Source organism: Ranitomeya imitator, chromosome 4 (genome assembly GCF_032444005.1).
Source record: "Ranitomeya imitator isolate aRanImi1 chromosome 4, aRanImi1.pri, whole genome shotgun sequence".
Lineage (NCBI taxonomy): Eukaryota > Metazoa > Chordata > Amphibia > Anura > Dendrobatidae > Ranitomeya > Ranitomeya imitator.
The window spans coordinates 680,772,052-680,790,686 of NC_091285.1; the positions used below are offsets into that span (position 1 = coordinate 680,772,052).

The window sequence follows — 18,635 nt, forward strand, 5'->3', positions numbered from 1 at the left end:
GTTTTGGCGCTTTTATATGATAAAAACTATTTTATAGAAAAAATAATTATTTTTGCATCGCTTTATTCTCAGAACTATAACTTTTATATTTTTTTGCTGATGATGCTGTATGGCGGCTCGTTTTTTGCGGAACAAGATGACGTTTTCAGCGGTACCATGGTTATTTATATTTGTCTTTTTGATCTCGTGTTATTCCACTTTTTGTTCGGCAGTATGATAATAAAGCGTTGTTTTTTGCCTCATTTTTTTTTCTTTTTTTCTTACGGTGTTTACTGAAGGGGTTAAGTAGTGCGCCAGTTTTATAGGTCGGGTCGTTACGGACGCGGCGATACTAAATATGTGTACTTTTATTGTTTTTTGTTTTTTTTATTTAGATAAAGAAATGTATTTATGGGAATAATATTTTTTTTCATTATTTAGGAATATTTTTTTTATTTTTTTTTTACACATTTGGAAAAAAATTTTTTTACTTTTTTATTTTGTCCCAGGGGGGGACATCACAGATCGGTGATCTGACATTTTGCACAGCACTGTCAGATCACCGATCTGACATGCAGCACTGCAGGCTTCACAGTGCCTGCTCTGAGCAGGCTCTGTGAAGCCACCTCCCTCCCTGCAGGACCCAGATCCGCGGCCATCTTGGATCCGGGCCTGGAGCAGGCAGGGAGGAAGGTAAGAGACCCTCGCAGCAACGCGATCACATCGCGTTGCTGCGGGGGGCTCAGGGAAGCCCGCAGGGAGCCCCCTCCCTGCGCGATGCTTCCCTGTACCGCCGGCACATCGCGATCATCTTTGATCGCGGTGTGTCGGGGGTTAGTGTGCCGGGGGTGGTCCGTGACCGCTCCTGGCACATAGTGCCGGATGTCAGCTGCGATAGTCAGCTGACACCCGGCCGCGATCGGCCACACTCCCCCCGTGAGCGCTGCCGATCGCATATGACGTACTATCCCGTCGGTGGTCATAGGGGCCCACCCCACCTCGACGGGATAGTACGTCTAATGTCAGAAAGGGGTTAAAAAACAGCGTGTGGACCCCTCTATTCTTGATAACCAGCCTTGCTGACAGCTGAGAGTTGCAGCCCCCAGCTGTGAGTTCTTACCTCGCCCTGAGGAGGGAGCACTTTTAAGATCCGACTGATCTCAAATTCATCCAGTTTTACCGACTCATGGAACTGACAGCTGTCCACCCGCACTGCAGAGCCGTAACCTGTAGGGGGCAATCAAATATGCACTTAAAGGGGGTTTTCCACTAGTCTGTAACAGGTGATAACTTTGTGTTCTGACCGATAGGAGTCAATGGAGGCGAGAAGGTAATTGAGGTGAGTGTTGGGGAGAAGTCCCATTACTGACCTCTCAGCTCTGAGCTCCCAACACAGAACTCTTCACTAAGTCCTATTCTCAGCTCTGAAAAGAAAAGACGACACCGAGGTAAAGTCCATCCCACTCGAGCTTCTCCTGATGGCCTTCGCTTACTAACCTGGACAGTTTTGGTAGAAGCTTTTTAGTCGCAATTCCCCCTGAACATCGGCTTTTAACAAAGACCCCTGAGAAATAAAGAGAAAGTTATGGTGAGATGGTCGGGTTATATACCGCTAATAGGCGACTGTGGGCTCAGAGCGACTCTCATAGGTGGGTCGTCATGGCTCCATATGGTGTATAATCTTCAGCCGTCAACCTCTAAATGACATTTCTTATATGTCTATTTTACATCTACATCATGCACACACTATGCGTCCAGAGACACCTGCGGATTTCATCAGCTGTCATGTGCCCCTATCAGCCATGGGTGGAATCACGATCCACCCACGGCTGTTAAATGCTGTTGTCAATCAAGAAAAAAAAAATAACGCCACTTTTTTTGGTCGCCACAACATTGCATTGAAATGCAATAACAGGCGATCAAAACATTGTATCCACACTAAAATGGTATCAATAAAAACGTTAGCTTGCAGCGCAAAAAATAAGCCCTCACCAAACTCGAGGTCTCGAAAAAATGGAGACAATGCGAGTCTCAGAAAATGGCGACTGTCTTTTTTTTCTTTAGAAACTTTGTATTTTTTTCAGCACGTAAATAAAAAAGAACCTAGACCTGTTTATTGTCTATGAACTCGTAATAACCTGGAGAATCATAATGGCAGGTCACCTTAAGTAAATGATTAAAAAAAAAAAACAATTGTGGTTTTGCACTTTTTTTGCAATTTCACCACACTGAATTTTTTTTACCTTTTCAGTACACTATATGTTAAAACCAGTCATGTCTTTCAAAAGTACATGGCCATATTGACTAGAAAATAAAAAAGTTATGGCTCTGGTAAGGAGGGGAGCAGAAAAAACCCAAGGTGGTGGAGAGGTTAATGCAAAGTGGAATGAAAGAAAAATAATTGAAATTTTACCTCTAAAATATTGCTTTTTCCTCACTTTTGCAAAAGGTAACGCCAAAAAATGGACCCCACATTTTGTTACCCACTTTCGTTCAAACACGGCGATATCCCACATATAGTCAGAAAGTTCTGTTTGGACAAAGCGGCAGAGCTCGGAGAGAAAGGGGCAATATTTGGATTTTGGAACACAAATTGGCTGGACTAGATTACGGGCGACGTCACACTTGCAGGGTCCCTAAGGCGCCCAAACTGCAGAAACACCCCACAAGTGACCCCATTTTGGAAACTACACCCCTCAAGAATTTTATACAGGGGTATAATGAGCATTTTGAACCCAAAGATACTACACAGAATTCGATGACTGCCGCACCGGTGTCTCTGCCCTCTGCTTCCATTTCCCGGCCGACTATTTTTCTCCAGCAAAATGACACCGGCGGCGACGCATGCACAGTAGAATCTATCGCTTTCCGATAAATGCTATTGCATCACAGTAGCCCACTGGCCGCCCGGGAGCATAAGAATATCATTAAGGCCATGGTCACACATTCGGTATTTGGTGAGTATTTTACCTCAGTATTTGTAAGCCAAAACTAGGAGTGGAACAATCAGAGGAAATGTACAGTAGAAACATATGCTCCACTTCTGCATTTATCAACCACTCCTGGTTTTGGCTTACAGATACTGATGTAAAATACTGAATGTGGCCTAACTGAAAACTACAAATAAAGATTAAACAACAACTACAATTATTGGCTTTTGATACAGGGATACGGTAACCATGATGAGGAGGCAAGGAAAGCAGCAACATCCAAATACCATCAAAGGCTAAGACAGGTCCTAAAGAGCAAGCTCAACGGGAAGAATAAAATCCGTGCCATCAATACATATGCCCTGCCAGTTGTCACATACCCTGCTGGCATAGTGTGCTGGCCCAAAGAAGAAATGGAAGCTGCAGATGTGAAGACATGAAAGCTCCTCACAATGCATGGAGGTCTCCACCCTAAGTCTAACACCCAAAGATTGTATACCACCAGAAAGGAGGGTGGTCGAGGCTTGATAAGCATCCAAGCCACCATCATGGATGAAACAAGGAGTATCCAGGAAAATGGCACCTAAAGATGAGTTGCTGAGAGAAAGCCTAAAGCATCAACAACAGATCTGGAAGGAAGGACAGGAACATGAAGCGCCATGGCAAGAGAAGCCACTGCATGGGATGTACCATCGACAGATAATGGAGGTGGCTGACATGGAGAAATCCTACCAACGGCTGGAGAAAGCAGGACTCAGAGACAGCACAGAGGCCCTAATCATAGCCGCACAAGAGCAAGCACTAAGTAACAGATCCATAGAAGCAGGAATCTACCACACAAGACAAGATCCAAGGTGCAGACTATGCAAAGAAACCTCAGAAACCGTCCAACAGGATGCAAAATGCAAGAACAGCGTATACCGAACGCCACAACCAAGTAGCGGGGATTGTATACAGGAACATCTGCACAGCATATGGGATAAGTCCCCCTAAGTCCAGGTGGGACACCCCAGAAAAAGTGGTGGAGAATGAAAGGGCTAAAATCCTGTGGGACTTCAAGATCCAGATGGATAAGCAGGTGTTGGCTAACCAACCAGACATTGTGATAGTGGACAAAGATCAGAAGACAGCAATGATAATAGATGCGGCAGTGCCAAGTGACAGCAACATCAGAAAGAAGGAATATGAGAAGCTGGAGAAATACCAGGGCCTCAAAGGAGAACTGGAGAAGATGTGGCAGGTGAAGGCAACAGTGATTCCAGTGGTGAGAGGATCAATTGGAGCAGAGACCCCTAAGTTGGAAGAATGGCTACAACAGATCCCAGGAGCAACATCTGACCTCTCTGTCCAGAAAAGCGCATGTTGTGAATTCTGTGGCACAGCTCCCTCCTGTGGTCACAAGTGGTACTTCGGCTGGTTCTCTCTGTGAGCTTCCGTTGGTGGAGGAAAGTGGTACTGCGGCTTCTGAGTTTCCTTCCTCAGGTGATGTGGTGAAGTCGTTAGGTGCTTCTCTATTTAACTCCACCTAGTGCTTTGATCCTGGCCTCCAGTCAATGTTCTAGTATTGGACCTGTTTCCTCCTGGATCGTTCCTGTGGCCTGCTGCTCTGCATAGCTAAGTTCCTCTTTGCTATTTGTTTGCTGTTTTTTTCTGTCCAGCTTGTCAATTTGTTTTTTTTCTGCTTGCTGGAAGCTCTGGGACGCAGAGGGTGTACCTCCGTGCCGTTAGTTCGGTACGGAGGGTCTTTTTGCCCCCTTTGCGTGGTTTTTGTAGGGTTTTGTGTTGACCGCAAAGTTACCTTTCCTATCCTCGCTCTGTTCAGAAAGTTGGGCCTCACTTTGCTAAATCTATTTCATCTCTACGTTTGTCTTTTCATCTTAACTCACAGTCATTATATGTGGGGGCTGCCTTTTCCTTTGTGGTATTTCTCTGAGGCAAGGTAGGCTTATTTTCTATCTTCAGGCTAGCTAGTTTCTCAGGCCGTGCCGAGTTGCATAGGCAGCGTTAGGCGCAATCCACGGCTGCCTTTAGTGTGGTTGGAGAGGATTAGGGATTGCGGTCAACAGAGTTGCCACGTCTCAGAGCTCGTTCTTGTTTTTTGGGTTATTGCCAGGTCACTGTATGTGCGCTGACCTCTATGTCCATTGTGGTACTGAATTACCTTTCATAACAGTACTGGAGGCCCAAAGTACTAATGATTCTCAATAGAAGGAAAAAAGAAGTTCTGAGACCATTTTTTTTTCTTTGCACTGTGTTTTGCCTTTTTTTTCCCCTAGACATTTGGGTGGTTCAGGACACAGGTGTAGCAATGGACATTAAAGGTCTGTCTTCATGTGTGGATCAGCTCACGGCAAGAGTACAAAGTATTCAAGACTTTGTGGTTCAGAATTCTATGTTAGAACCGAGAATCCCTATTCCTGATTTGTTTTTTGGAGATAGAACTAAATTTCTGAGTTTCAAAAATAATTGTAAACTATTTCTGGCTTTGAAACCTCGCTCCTCTGGTGACCCAGTTCAACAAGTTAGGATAGTTATTTCTTTTTTGCGTGGCGATCCTCAGGACTGGGCATTTTCCCTTGCGCCAGGGGATCCTGCATTAAGTAATATCGATGCATTTTTCCTGGCGCTCGGATTGCTGTACGATGAGCCTAATTCTGTGGATCAGGCAGAGAAGAATTTGCTGGCTCTGTGTCAGGGTCAGGATGAAATAGAGGTATATTGTCAGAAATTTAGAAAGTGGTCCGTACTCACTCAGTGGAATGAAGGTGCGCTCGCAGCTATTTTCAGAAAAGGTCTCTCTGAAGCCCTTAAGGATGTCATGGTGGGATTTCCTATGCCTGCTGGTCTGAATGAGTCTATGTCTTTGGCCATTCAGATCGGTCGACGCTTGCGCGAGCGTAAATCTGTGCACCATTTGGCGGTATTACCTGAGCTTAAACCTGAGCCTATGCAGTGCGATAGGACTTTGACCAGAGTTGAACGGCAAGAACACAGACGTCTGAATGGGCTGTGTTTCTACTGTGGTGATTCCACTCATGCTATCTCTGATTGTCCTAAGCGCACTAAGCGGTTCGCTAGGTCTGCCACCATTGGCATGGTACAGTCAAAATTTCTTCTGTCTGTTACCTTGATCTGCTCTTTGTCATCATATTCTGTCATGGCATTTGTGGACTCAGGCGCTGCTCTGAATTTGATGGACTTGGAGTATGCTAGGCATTGTGGGTTTTTCTTGGAGCCCTTGCAGTGTCCTATTCCATTGAGAGGAATTGATGCTACGCCTTTGGCCAAGAATAAGCCTCAGTACTGGACCCAGCTGACCATGTGCATGGCTCCTGCACATCAGGAGGTTATTCGCTTTCTGGTGTTGCATAATCTGCATGATGTGCTGGTGTTGGGGTTGCCATGGCTACAAGTCCATAATCCAGTTTTAGATTGGAAATCCATGTCTGTGTCCAGCTGGGGTTGTCAGGGGGTACATGGTGATGTCCCATTTCTGACTATTTCGTCATCCACCCCTTCTGAGGTTCCTGAGTTCTTGTCTGATTACCGGGATTTATTTGATGAGCCCAAGTCCGATACCCTACCTCCGCATAGGGATTGTGATTGTGCTATCGATTTGATTCCTGGTAGTAAATTCCCAAAAGGTCGACTGTTTAATTTAGCTGTGCCTGAGCACGCCGCTATGCGGAGTTATGTGAAGGAGTCTTTGGAGAAGGGGCATATTCGCCCGTCATCGTCGCCATTGGGAGCAGGGTTCTTTTTTGTAGCCAAGAAGGATGGTTCACTGAGACCTTGTATAGATTACCGCCTTCTAAATAAGATCACGGTTAAATTTCAGTACCCCTTGCCATTGTTATCTGATTTGTTTGCTCGGATTAAGGGGGCTAGTTGGTTCACCAAGATAGATCTTCGTGGTGCGTATAATCTTGTGCGTATTAAGCGAGGCGATGAGTGGAAAACTGCATTTAATACGCCCGAGGGCCATTTTGAGTATCTAGTAATGCCATTCGGACTTGCCAATGCTCCATCAGTGTTTCAGTCCTTTATGCATGACATCTTCCGAGAGTACCTGGATAAATTCCTGATTGTGTACTTAGATGACATTTTGATCTTCTCGGATGATTGGGAGTCTCATGTGAAGCAGGTCAGAACGGTGTTTCAGGTCCTGCGTGCTAATTCTTTGTTTGTGAAGGGATCAAAGTGTCTCTTTGGTGTTCAGAAGGTTTCATTTTTGGGGTTCATCTTTTCCCCTTCTACTATCGAGATGGATCCTGTTACGGTCCAAGCCATCCATAATTGGACTCAGCCGACATCTCTGAAAAGTCTGCAAAAGTTCCTGGGCTTTGCTAATTTTTATCGTCGCTTCATCTGCAATTTTTCTAGTATTGCTAAACCATTGACCGATTTGACCAAGAAAGGTGCTGATTTGGTCAATTGGTCTTCTGCTGCGGTGGAAGCTTTTCAAGAGTTGAAGCGTCGTTTTTCTTCTGCCCCTGTGTTGTGTCAACCAGATGTTTCGCTTCCGTTCCAGGTCGAGGTTGATGCTTCTGAGATTGGAGCAGGGGCTGTTTTGTCGCAGAGAAGTTCTGATTGCTCGGTGATGAAACCATGCGCCTTCTTTTCCAGGAAGTTTTCGCCTGCTGAGCGTAATTATGATGTGGGCAATCGAGAGTTGCTGGCCATGAAGTGGACATTCGAGGAGTGGCGTCATTGGCTTGAAGGAGCTAAGCATCGCGTGGTAGTCTTGACTGATCATAAGAACTTGACTTATCTCGAGTCCGCCAAGCGGTTGAATCCTAGACAAGCTCGTTGGTCGTTGTTTTTTGCCCGTTTTGACTTTGTGATTTCATACCTTCCGGGCTCTAAAAATGTGAAGGCGGATGCTCTGTCTAGGAGTTTTGTGCCCGACTCTCCGGGTGTATCTGAGCCGGCGGGTATCCTCAAAGAGGGAGTAATTGTGTCTGCCATCTCCCCTGATTTGCGGCGGGTGCTGCAAAAATTTCAGGCTAATAAACCTGATCGTTGCCCAGCGGAGAAACTGTTTGTCCCTGATAGGTGGACGAATAGAGTTATCTCTGAGGTTCATTGTTCGGTGTTGGCTGGTCATCCTGGAATCTTTGGTACCAGAGAGTTAGTGGCTAGATCCTTTTGGTGGCCATCTCTGTCGCGGGATGTGCGTACTTTTGTGCAGTCCTGTGGGATTTGTGCTCGGGCTAAGCCCTGCTGTTCTCGTGCCAGTGGGTTGCTTTTGCCCTTGCCGGTCCCGAAGAGGCCTTGGACACATATCTCTATGGATTTTATTTCAGATCTTCCCGTCTCTCAAAAGATGTCAGTCATTTGGGTGGTCTGTGATCGCTTCTCTAAGATGGTCCATTTGGTACCCTTGTCTAAATTGCCTTCCTCCTCTGATTTGGTGCCATTGTTTTTCCAGCATGTGGTTCGTTTACATGGCATTCCAGAGAATATCGTTTCTGACAGAGGTTCCCAGTTTGTTTCGAGGTTTTGGCGAGCCTTTTGTGGTAGGATGGGCATTGACTTGTCTTTTTCCTCGGCTTTCCATCCTCAGACTAATGGCCAGACCGAACGAACCAATCAGACCTTGGAAACATATCTGAGATGCTTTGTTTCTGCTGATCAGGATGACTGGGTGTCCTTTTTGCCTTTGGCTGAGTTCGCCCTTAATAATCGGGCCAGCTCGGCTACCTTGGTTTCACCGTTTTTCTGCAACTCTGGGTTTCATCCTCGTTTCTCTTCAGGGCAGGTTGAGTCTTCGGACTGTCCTGGTGTGGATACTGTGGTGGACAGGTTGCAGCAGATTTGGACTCATGTAGTGGACAATTTGACTTTGTCCCAGGAGAAGGCTCAACGTTTCGCTAATCGCAGACGCTGTGTGGGTCCCCGACTTCGGGTTGGGGACTTGGTTTGGTTATCTTCTCGTTATATTCCTATGAAGGTTTCCTCTCCTAAGTTTAAACCTCGTTTTATTGGTCCGTATAGGATTTCTGAGGTTCTTAATCCTGTGTCTTTTCGTCTGACCCTTCCAGATTCATTTTCCATACATAACGTATTCCATAGGTCATTGTTGCGGAGATATGTGGCACCTATGGTTCCATCTGTTGATCCTCCTGCCCCGGTTTTGGTGGAGGGGGAGTTGGAGTATATTGTGGAGAAGATTTTGGATTCTCGTGTTTCAAGGCGGAAACTCCAGTATCTGGTTAAGTGGAAGGGTTATGCTCAGGAAGATAATTCCTGGGTCTTTGCCTCTGATGTCCATGCTCCCGATCTTGTTCGTGCCTTTCATATGGCTCATCCTGGTCGTCCTGGGAGCTCTGGTGAGGGTTCGGTGACCCCTCCTCAAGGGGGGGGGTACTGTTGTGAATTCTGTGGCAGAGCTCCCTCCTGTGGTCACAAGTGGTACTTCGGCTGGTTCTCTCTGTGAGCTTCCGTTGGTGGAGGAAAGTGGTACTGCGGCTTCTGAGTTTCCTTCCTCAGGTGATGTGGTGAAGTCGTTAGGTGCTTCTCTATTTAACTCCACCTAGTGCTTTGATCCTGGCCTCCAGTCAATGTTCTAGTATTGGACCTGTTTCCTCCTGGATCGTTCCTGTGGCCTGCTGCTCTGCATAGCTAAGTTCCTCTTTGCTATTTGTTTGCTGTTTTTTTCTGTCCAGCTTGTCAATTTGTTTTTTTTCTGCTTGCTGGAAGCTCTGGGACGCAGAGGGTGTACCTCCGTGCCGTTAGTTCGGTACGGAGGGTCTTTTTGCCCCCTTTGCGTGGTTTTTGTAGGGTTTTGTGTTGACCGCAAAGTTACCTTTCCTATCCTCGCTCTGTTCAGAAAGTTGGGCCTCTCTTTGCTAAATCTATTTCATCTCTACGTTTGTCTTTTCATCTTAACTCACAGTCATTATATGTGGGGGCTGCCTTTTCCTTTGTGGTATTTCTCTGAGGCAAGGTAGGCTTATTTTCTATCTTCAGGCTAGCTAGTTTCTCAGGCCGTGCCGAGTTGCATAGGGAGTGTTAGGCGCAATCCACGGCTGCCTTTAGTGTGGTTGGAGAGGATTAGGGATTGCGGTCAACAGAGTTCCCACGTCTCAGAGCTCGTTCTTGTTTTTTGGGTTATTGCCAGGTCACTGTATGTGTGCTGACCTCTATGTCCATTGTGGTACTGAATTACCTTTCATAACATGCGCAATGCTGGGAACAGCTAAGATCCTGCACAGAACCCTCAAACTCCCAGGTCTCTGGCAGAGGACCTGTGAATGAGAAAGGACAACAAAGACCACCCCCATTGGGGGTGAGAAGGAAATTTTATATATTGTGGACAGTTGTTAAAAAAAATTTTGGCAGATGTTTTATACATATTTTTAACTTAATTTGTTCCTCAAGAGATCATAAACATTTTTGGAGAACATTGTTTTTTTCTTTTATTATTCATTTTTTTCCTCCACTTTGGCATTTATAGGAACCCAAGTTACAGGGGAAAACAGCTGCTCCCCGCTGTGCCAGGAGTCAAAAGTCTCCGGTCTTCTCTCAAGGGTCCCCGGTTGTGTCTGGTATCCGGGGACCGGACCTGCTCGACTGCAGGTGCTTATGCTTGGGCAGACAACAGAGATGAGGAGAAGCCTGTGTTAATAATTGGATGTTACATAGGTGCTGTCCACACACTTTAGTTTTCTGATTGCCATAAAACTGCTTAGTTTTTTGCCAAGACTGCAATGTATGAATGCCACCTATGTCGTGAAGAGCATTATCCTGCTAGCAGCGCATATCAGCCATCTACCAGTCTCACTGGGAGCTGCCGTCATGGCTACCACCCATCTCTCCTACAATCAGGCATTATATGGTCACTCACATTAGCCCCGACGGCCACAGTCATGCGCTCGATGACATCCAGGAAGATCTCGTTCTGATCACCCTAGAAGGGAGACAAATTAATATGTGCCCCCCTTCTCTGCTCAGATAAATTAAGTCGAAAAACGGTGCTCACTTGTGGATGACGCGCGGACAGCACCGGCCGACTGGCGGCAGAACTTGGTGCGACCTTGCTCTGTTGAGTCTCCGCTCCAAACTGAAGATTTTAAAAAAAAAGCACCAGAGCGGAGGAGACAAGTTAGTGAGGGGTGGTGGTATATAGCTGGAGGTGATATGTATATACATACAGGAGGTGGGGGCATATATCACATATATAAGGCTCTCACCAGCCCCACACTGCTCAGGTCCAGGAGACTAAATGGCTTTGTGACAACTGGATCTGATTGGATGAAGTTCTTCAGCACGTCTGTGGAAGTCGTCTGGATGAATCCATAGTCCTGTGAAGGAGCAGGGTATTTATTGCATATATATAGAAATATAGTATATATATATATATATATATATACACATATATATATATATATATATATATATATATATATATATATATATATATATATACACACACTATATAGAGAGAGAGAAAAAAAAAGGAGGCAGCACTCTTAACAAATTGGGAGTGCTGCCTCCTTTTTTCTGCTAGATTATTTATACAAATGGATATTTGTTTAGAGGGCTTTGCTCCCTGAATTCATCTCTACTGTGCTATTCCACTATTTATATATATATATATATATATATATATATATATATACATACATATACAGTTAGGGCCAGAAATATTTGGACAGTGACACAAGTTTTGTTATTTTAGCTGTTTACAAAAACATGTTCAGAAATACAATTATATATATAATATGGGCTGAAAGTGCACACTCCCAGCTGCAATATGATAGTTTCCACATCCAAATCGGAGAAAGGGTTTAGGAATCATAGCTCTGTAATGCATAGCGTCCTCTTTTTCAAGGGACCAAAAGTAATTGGACAATGGACTCTAAGGGCTGCAATTAACTCTGAAGGCGTCTCCCTCGTTAACCTGTAATCAATGAAGTTAAAAGGTCAGGGGTGGATTCCAGGTGTGTGGTTTTGCATTTGGAAGCTGTTGCTGTGAGCAGATAACATGCGGTCAAAGGAACTCTCAATTGAGGTGAAGCAGAACATCCTGAGGCTGAAAAAAAAGAAAAAATCCATCAGAGAGATAGCAGACATGCTTGGAGTAGCAAAATCAACAGTTGGGTACATTCTGAGAAAAAAGGAATTGACTGGTGAGCTTGGGAACTCAAAAAGGCCTGGGCGTCCACGGATGACAACAGTGGTGGATGATCGCCGCATACTTAATTTGGTGAAGAAGAACCCGTTCACAACATCAACTGAAGTCCAGAACACTCTCAGTGAAGTAGGTGTATCTGTCTCTAAGTCAACAGTAAAGAGAAGACTCCATGACAGTAAATACAAAGGGTTCACATCTAGATGCAAACCATTCATCAATACCAAAAATAGACAGGCCAGAGTTAAATTTGCAGAAAAACACCTCAAGAAGCCAGCTCAGTTCTGGAAAAGTATTCTATGGACAGATGAGACAAAGATCAACCTGTACCAGAATGATGGGAATAAAAAAGTTTGGAGAACAAAGGGAACGGCACATGATCCAAGGCACACCACATCCTCTGTAAAACATGGTGGAGGCAACGTGATGGCATGGGCATGCATGGCTTTCAATGGCACTGGGTCACTTGTGTTTATTGATGACATAAGAGCAGACAAGAGTAGCCGGATGAATTCTGAAGTGTACCGGGATATACTTTCAGCCCAGATTCAGCCAAATGCTGCAAAGTTGATTGGACGGCGCTTCATAGTACAGATGGACAATGACCCCAAGCATACAGCCAAAGCTACCCAGGAGTTCATGAGTGCCAAAAAGTGGAACATTCTGCAATGGCCAAGTCAATCTCCAGATCTAAACCCAATTGAGCATGCATTTCACTTGCTCAAATCCAGACTTAAGACGGAAAGACCCACAAACAAGCAAGACCTGAAGGCTGCGGCTGTAAAGGCCTGGCAGAGCATTAAGAAGGAGGAAACCCAGCGTTTGGTGATGTCCATGGGTTCCAGACTTAAGGCAGTGATTGCCTCCAAAGGATTTGCAACAAAATATTGAAAATAAAAATATTTTATTTGGGTTATGTTTATTTGTCCAATTACTTTTGACCTCCTAAAATGTGGAGTGTTTGTAAAGAAATGTGTACAATTCCTACATTTTCTATCAGATATTTTTGTTCAACCCTTCAAATTAAACGTTACAATCTGCACTTGAATTCTGTTGTAGAGGTTTCATTTCAAATCCAATGTGGTGGCATGCAGAGCCCAACTCACGAAAATTGTGTCACTGTCCAAATATTTCTGGCCCTAACTGTATATATATACACACACACATGTGTATGTGTTAGGATATGCACAAGCAACAGCCATACAAGACCTGGGGTCAGTTCTCTAAGATGTTTGGAACAACCTCCTGTCGAGATCCTTCAAAAACTGTGCGCAAGTACAAGTAACGAGAAGACGTGATGCTGCTTTGAAGACAAAGTGGTATAGTTACTATAACGCTAGCTAGTCCTCCGGCCACCACCTACCAGGACTTCGTCCAACAGCTCATAGATCAAAGCAAAGTTGAGTCGTACAACGTCCTCGCTGAGGTCTCCACAGTAGTCACGGATCAGGGCCGCCAGTCTAGGACACAAATGTGTTTATGAGGACAGTGAAAAAAAGGGAGAACCATGCTGCAATGATGACCTTGTGCCACGCCGCAATGTTGACCTCGCGCCACACCATAATGTTGACCTCGCGCCATGCCGCAATGAAGACCTCTCACCACGCCACAAGGATGACCTCGCGCACACGACACAATGATGACCTTGTGCCATGCCTTAATGATTACCTCGTGCCACGCCACAATGATGACCTCGAGCCATGCTGCAATGATGACTTCACGCACACAACACTATCAAGACCTCGCACCACCCCACAATGACCTCGCGCACCCTACACAATGATGACTTCGAGCACACAACACAATGATGACCTTGTGCCATGCCTTAATGATTACCTCACGCACACAACACAATGATGACCTCAAGCACACAACACAATGATGACATCGCGCCACGCCACAATGATGAACTCACGCACACAACACAATGATGACCTCACACCATCCTGCAATGACCTCGTGCGCACACCACAATGATGAACTCACGCACACAACACAATGAAGACCTCGTGCCACCCCACAATGATGACCTCGCGCACACAACACTGATGACTTCGAGCACACAACACAATGATGACCTTGTGCCATGCCTTAATGATTACCTCGCGCACACGCCACAATGATGACCTCACACACACAACACAATGATGACCTCCCACCATCCTGCAATGATGACCTTGTGCGCACACAATGACCTCGCGCACGCGCCTCAATGATGACCTCGCGCACACGCCACAATGATGACCTCACACGCACAACACAATGATGGCTTTGTGCGCACACAATGACCTCGCGCACACGCCACAATGATGACCTCGCGCACACGCCACAATGACCTCGTGCACACGACGCAATGACCTCGCGCACACGATGCAATGATGACCTCACACACACAACACAATGATGACCACGCACCACGCCACAATGATGACCTCACGCACACACCGCAATGACACTCGACACAATCAACTCGCACTACACAGCAAAGATGACCTCGTGCGCACGCCGCAATGATGACCTCGCGCCATACCACATTGAAGTCCTTGAGCTCATGCCGCAATGATGACCTCACGCCATGCCGCAATGAGGACCTCGCGCCAGCCCCGGCTAAACAAAAGGCGTTAGTGGATCCTGGAAGTTGAGAGATTTGTGAGACTCCCGTCCAGAGACTACTGATATGACTAATGGACTGGAGTCCCACAAATCAGTCCGCCCATCTATAGTTGTCTCTGACTGTGGCTGAACCACCCTGCCTTCTCTTGCCTCAGCTGGATGGGTTTTCGGCCGTGGGGCTGTAATTTTTTTTTTGCTTAGAATTACTAAAGCCGAGCCGAGGTTCATTCACGTAACAAAAAGTTGCAGAATTTTCCATTATCTGAGGATTTTTTTTCATACAAGGAACCACCGTGTGATCCTGGACTTACACTCACCGGTTCAGAAGATCCAGATACATGAACGGAGAATCATCCGGGCGAATGCTGATGACAAAATACAGACCCCGATGCCGGGTGTGCAAGAAGTGACCGCCCTCGTGTTCCTAGAAGACAGAGCCACACTGTGGTGAGTGACGGGGACAGTAACTCTAGTAATGTCGCCCATCATTCCCCGATGAGATGAAGGAGGATGAGGCTTCTCACCATCACCACAGGGGCTTGGTCTGATGGAAGAGAGGACAGCTTCAGGTACAGGCCGTCAGCGGCAGCAGAGTTAGTGGAGAGGCCGTGATCTGAGACGACTGTAAGGAAAGTAACAAGAAAAATGGAGTCGTCTGCACTGCTGAGCCACGGACTAATGAGGTGGCTTCTGGGCCAGGGACGTCCGAATCTATTAGCTCATCCCTAATTATCACATATTACCTTTCATGACCTGGCAAAAAGACTAAAAACATACTAAGGATTATGCTGACAACTGCTATAGAGGTAAGGAGACTGGGGACTAAACTTGCAACTGCCAGAGGGGGGAGGAGACTGACATTTTAGTTTAAAAGAGATTGTCTTATCTTACTATATGAGTTCAATTTACCTTACTGAGAACTATATTTCTGTATGAGAGACAAGAATTACTTGGAACTATACTGAGAGCTACAAGAAGGTGAAGTAGACTGACTGGGGACTATAATTATAGCTGCCAGAGCGGGAAGGAGACTTTCTGGAAATTATATACAGTATATTGCGGTGTGAGGGAGGAATAGATTTCCTAGGACACTGCCAGGGAACTACGGTATATTTACTTTTGTCAGAGGGGAAAGTAGACTGACTGGGAATTTACTGGGATAATATTTATTGCTGACAGAAGAAGGAGGAGACTTACTGGGAAGCATATTTCTTTCTGTATGAGGGAGAAATAGAATTATTTGTAACTTACTAGGACATTGACTGGGAACCATACACTTACATCTACCACAGGGGGGTAGACTTACTAGGGACTAATATATATATATAGGAAAGGAGATTATCTGGAAATTATATATATTGATGCACGAAGGAGTAATAGATTTACTAGGATACTGCCTGGGAACTATATTTAAATTTGCCAGAGGGGGAAGTAGATTAACTGTGGACTATAGTTATTATAGCTGCCAGAATAGAAAGCAGATTTACTGGAAATCATACATGGTTCAATGCTGAGTGACAGAGAAATAGATTTGCCAGGACAAAGTCTGAGAACTATACTTACACCTGCCAGAGTGGGAAGTAGACGGACTGGGAATTTACTGGGGATTATATTTATTGCTGACAGTAGAGGAATGATACTTACTGGTAAGCATATTTATTTCTGTATGAAGGAGAAATATATTAACATTTGAGAGTCCTCAGTGGTTGAGGACTAACTGAAAAGGGGAGCACATTCCTTAGTTGATATAGAAAGACATAAATCCATGCCACACATTCATTCCTGCACTGAGAGTGTCAAAGGTTGTCATAAGTTTATACTCCAAAATGTTTCTGTCTCTGAGATTTGAAATGAGCTTTTAATACAAGTAATTTCATGTCCATGGTGCTATGATCAGGGAGACAAAACTGTTTGGCCACAGGTAGATCCATTCTATTTTCTTTTATTGTGTGGCGATGAGAGTTCATCCTTGTTCTCAGTTTCTGCCCTGTCTACCCCACATACAGACCCCCAGTTGGACATTTAGTACAAATAATTAGGTACACCACTTTAGAAGTGACGCAGCTGAAAGTACCTGGGATCTTGTAGTCCTGATGTGAATTGGGGATCTTTATCTTGTCTGTGGTCATTATAAAAGGACAGGTTTGACATTTTTTGCGGTTGCAGATAGAGTTTCCTGTAGCTGTTGGAGAGGACAGGGAGCTTCTGACAATGATGCTTCTTAGATTTGGGGGCTGCCTAAAACACAGTAGTAGGGGGTCTGGAAATATAGCTTGTAATCGGGCATCTTTTTGTAGTAAAGGTTGTAGTCTCTGTGTAGCTCCGCATGGTAGCCTGAGAAAGACCTTTTTGAATCAGGGCTACCATCCAAGAACAAATGATGGAGAAATAGAATTATTTGGTACTTGCTAGGACACTGCCTGGGAACTATACTTTTACATCTGCCAGAGGGGGAAGTAGACTTATTGGGGACTATATTTATAGCTGTCAGAATAGTAAGGAGATTTACTGTAAACTATATACATTGATGTGTGAGGGAGATATGGATTTACTAGGATACTGCCTGGGAACGATATTTACAACTGCCGGACAGGAAAGTAGACTGACTGGGAACTTATTCGTGATTATTTATAGCTGCCAGACTGGGAAGGGCACTGACAATGGATCTGGACACTACACTTACAGCTACCAGTGGGGAAAATAGATTGACTGAGTAGTAGAGATTACATTTACATTTCTTGCTGCTAGAGGGGGAAGGACATTGATTTGAGTTTTACTAATCACAATACTTATTGTCTAACTGGAAATTTACGGGGGAGTATATTTATTATAGCCAGAAGGGGCTGAAGACTGACTTTCTAAATATTTACAGCTTCCAGAGGGGAAGTAGAAATGACAAAGAACTTAAAGGGACCCAGTCATCAGATTTGCGCTGCCTGAACCACAGGCAGCATGAATATGACACTGGCTACACGATTGCTGCCAGTTATGTTAAGAGAAAACATGCTTTAAAGGGCCGTTCGGGGACTATATGTCTTGACTGACTAGTCCATGGCAGGTTCCTGGCAGGCTTCTCCCCACCACAATCCTTCTGACTGTCAGGTCTCTCCCTATGTACAGATTGGTGGATCTGAAGTTAAAAAGACAACCCCTTTAACTTGCGAGGAACAGAGGATACAATCCTTGTAGATGAGGAGGTCGCCTTTGGAAGAAAGAATGAAAAGCTGTGAGATCATGATTCCACCTCAACCCTAAAAAAAACACACAAAAAAAAAAAGAAAACAAGAATTACAGGAGAAGCTCAATGGACACCGCATGCTTTTTCAAGGAAAACATCTTCATAAAAATGTTGCCAATAAGTGTTAAGTGCGTGTTACAGCACTCCCGCAGGAAAGCAGGGGTATTACATCGCATCCATACTGGAGCTCGGGGGTAATTATTATTATTATTTTATCCTCTTCGTGCCCAGGCCAAGTTTGGATTTTAGAATTTTATTTTTAACCCCATAGAATTTTTTTTTTCATACAATATAACCTTGGGTAAGAATGCGCTCTCAGGCATACCGGGCAGGTGGTGGCTGTATCATACAGCCAGAACCTACTTCTTAACAACAGTTACCAGAGCTAGCTCCGATCACTGCTGTTTAATCCTTGAAATGCCTGTCACTCAAGATCGTGAGATGCCGGCGGGTTGCTGCCAACTGTATATATCCCCCCTCAAATCCCTACCCCACCGCGAAGCCCAGAAAATTGTCGTTGGTTCCATATAGTAATCAAATCATCGCAGGTGGTAAAATAAAAAGTGTTTCTAACTATATGGGGGAAAAAAATAGGAACATTTGAAAAATATATCTTATTATTTCTGCATGAGAGAGAAATAAACACTTCCTGGGAAAATCTGCCAGAGGGGGAAGTAGACTGACTGGGAATTCACTGGGTATTATATTTATTGCAGCCAGAAGAGGAAAGAGACTTACA

At 44.9% G+C, this 18,635-nt stretch overlaps 1 protein-coding gene across 3 annotated transcripts in view; it reads right to left on the reverse strand.

The window, feature by feature from the left end:
- AP4M1 (adaptor related protein complex 4 subunit mu 1) overlaps window positions 1-18,635 on the reverse strand; it is a 41,466-nt gene that overhangs the window by 21,564 nt on the left and 1,267 nt on the right. The window contains exons 2-11 of one of the 3 annotated variants that reach the window (XM_069767383.1): window positions 17,837-17,909; window positions 15,183-15,271; window positions 14,976-15,082; window positions 13,409-13,505; window positions 11,105-11,215; window positions 10,894-10,974; window positions 10,759-10,821; window positions 1,477-1,543; window positions 1,350-1,403; window positions 1,100-1,206 (exon numbers count right to left, since the gene is read on the reverse strand). In XM_069767383.1, coding sequence (XP_069623484.1) covers window positions 1,100-1,206; window positions 1,350-1,403; window positions 1,477-1,543; window positions 10,759-10,821; window positions 10,894-10,974; window positions 11,105-11,215; window positions 13,409-13,505; window positions 14,976-15,082; window positions 15,183-15,271; window positions 17,837-17,894 — 834 coding nt within the window. In that variant the 5' untranslated portion in view covers window positions 17,895-17,909. Of the gene's footprint in view, window positions 1-1,099; window positions 1,207-1,349; window positions 1,404-1,476; window positions 1,544-10,758; window positions 10,822-10,893; window positions 10,975-11,104; window positions 11,216-13,408; window positions 13,506-14,975; window positions 15,083-15,182; window positions 15,281-16,732; window positions 17,910-18,635 lie in introns of those variants that run through there. The other 2 variants (XM_069767382.1, XM_069767384.1) reach the window with 2 other exon arrangements.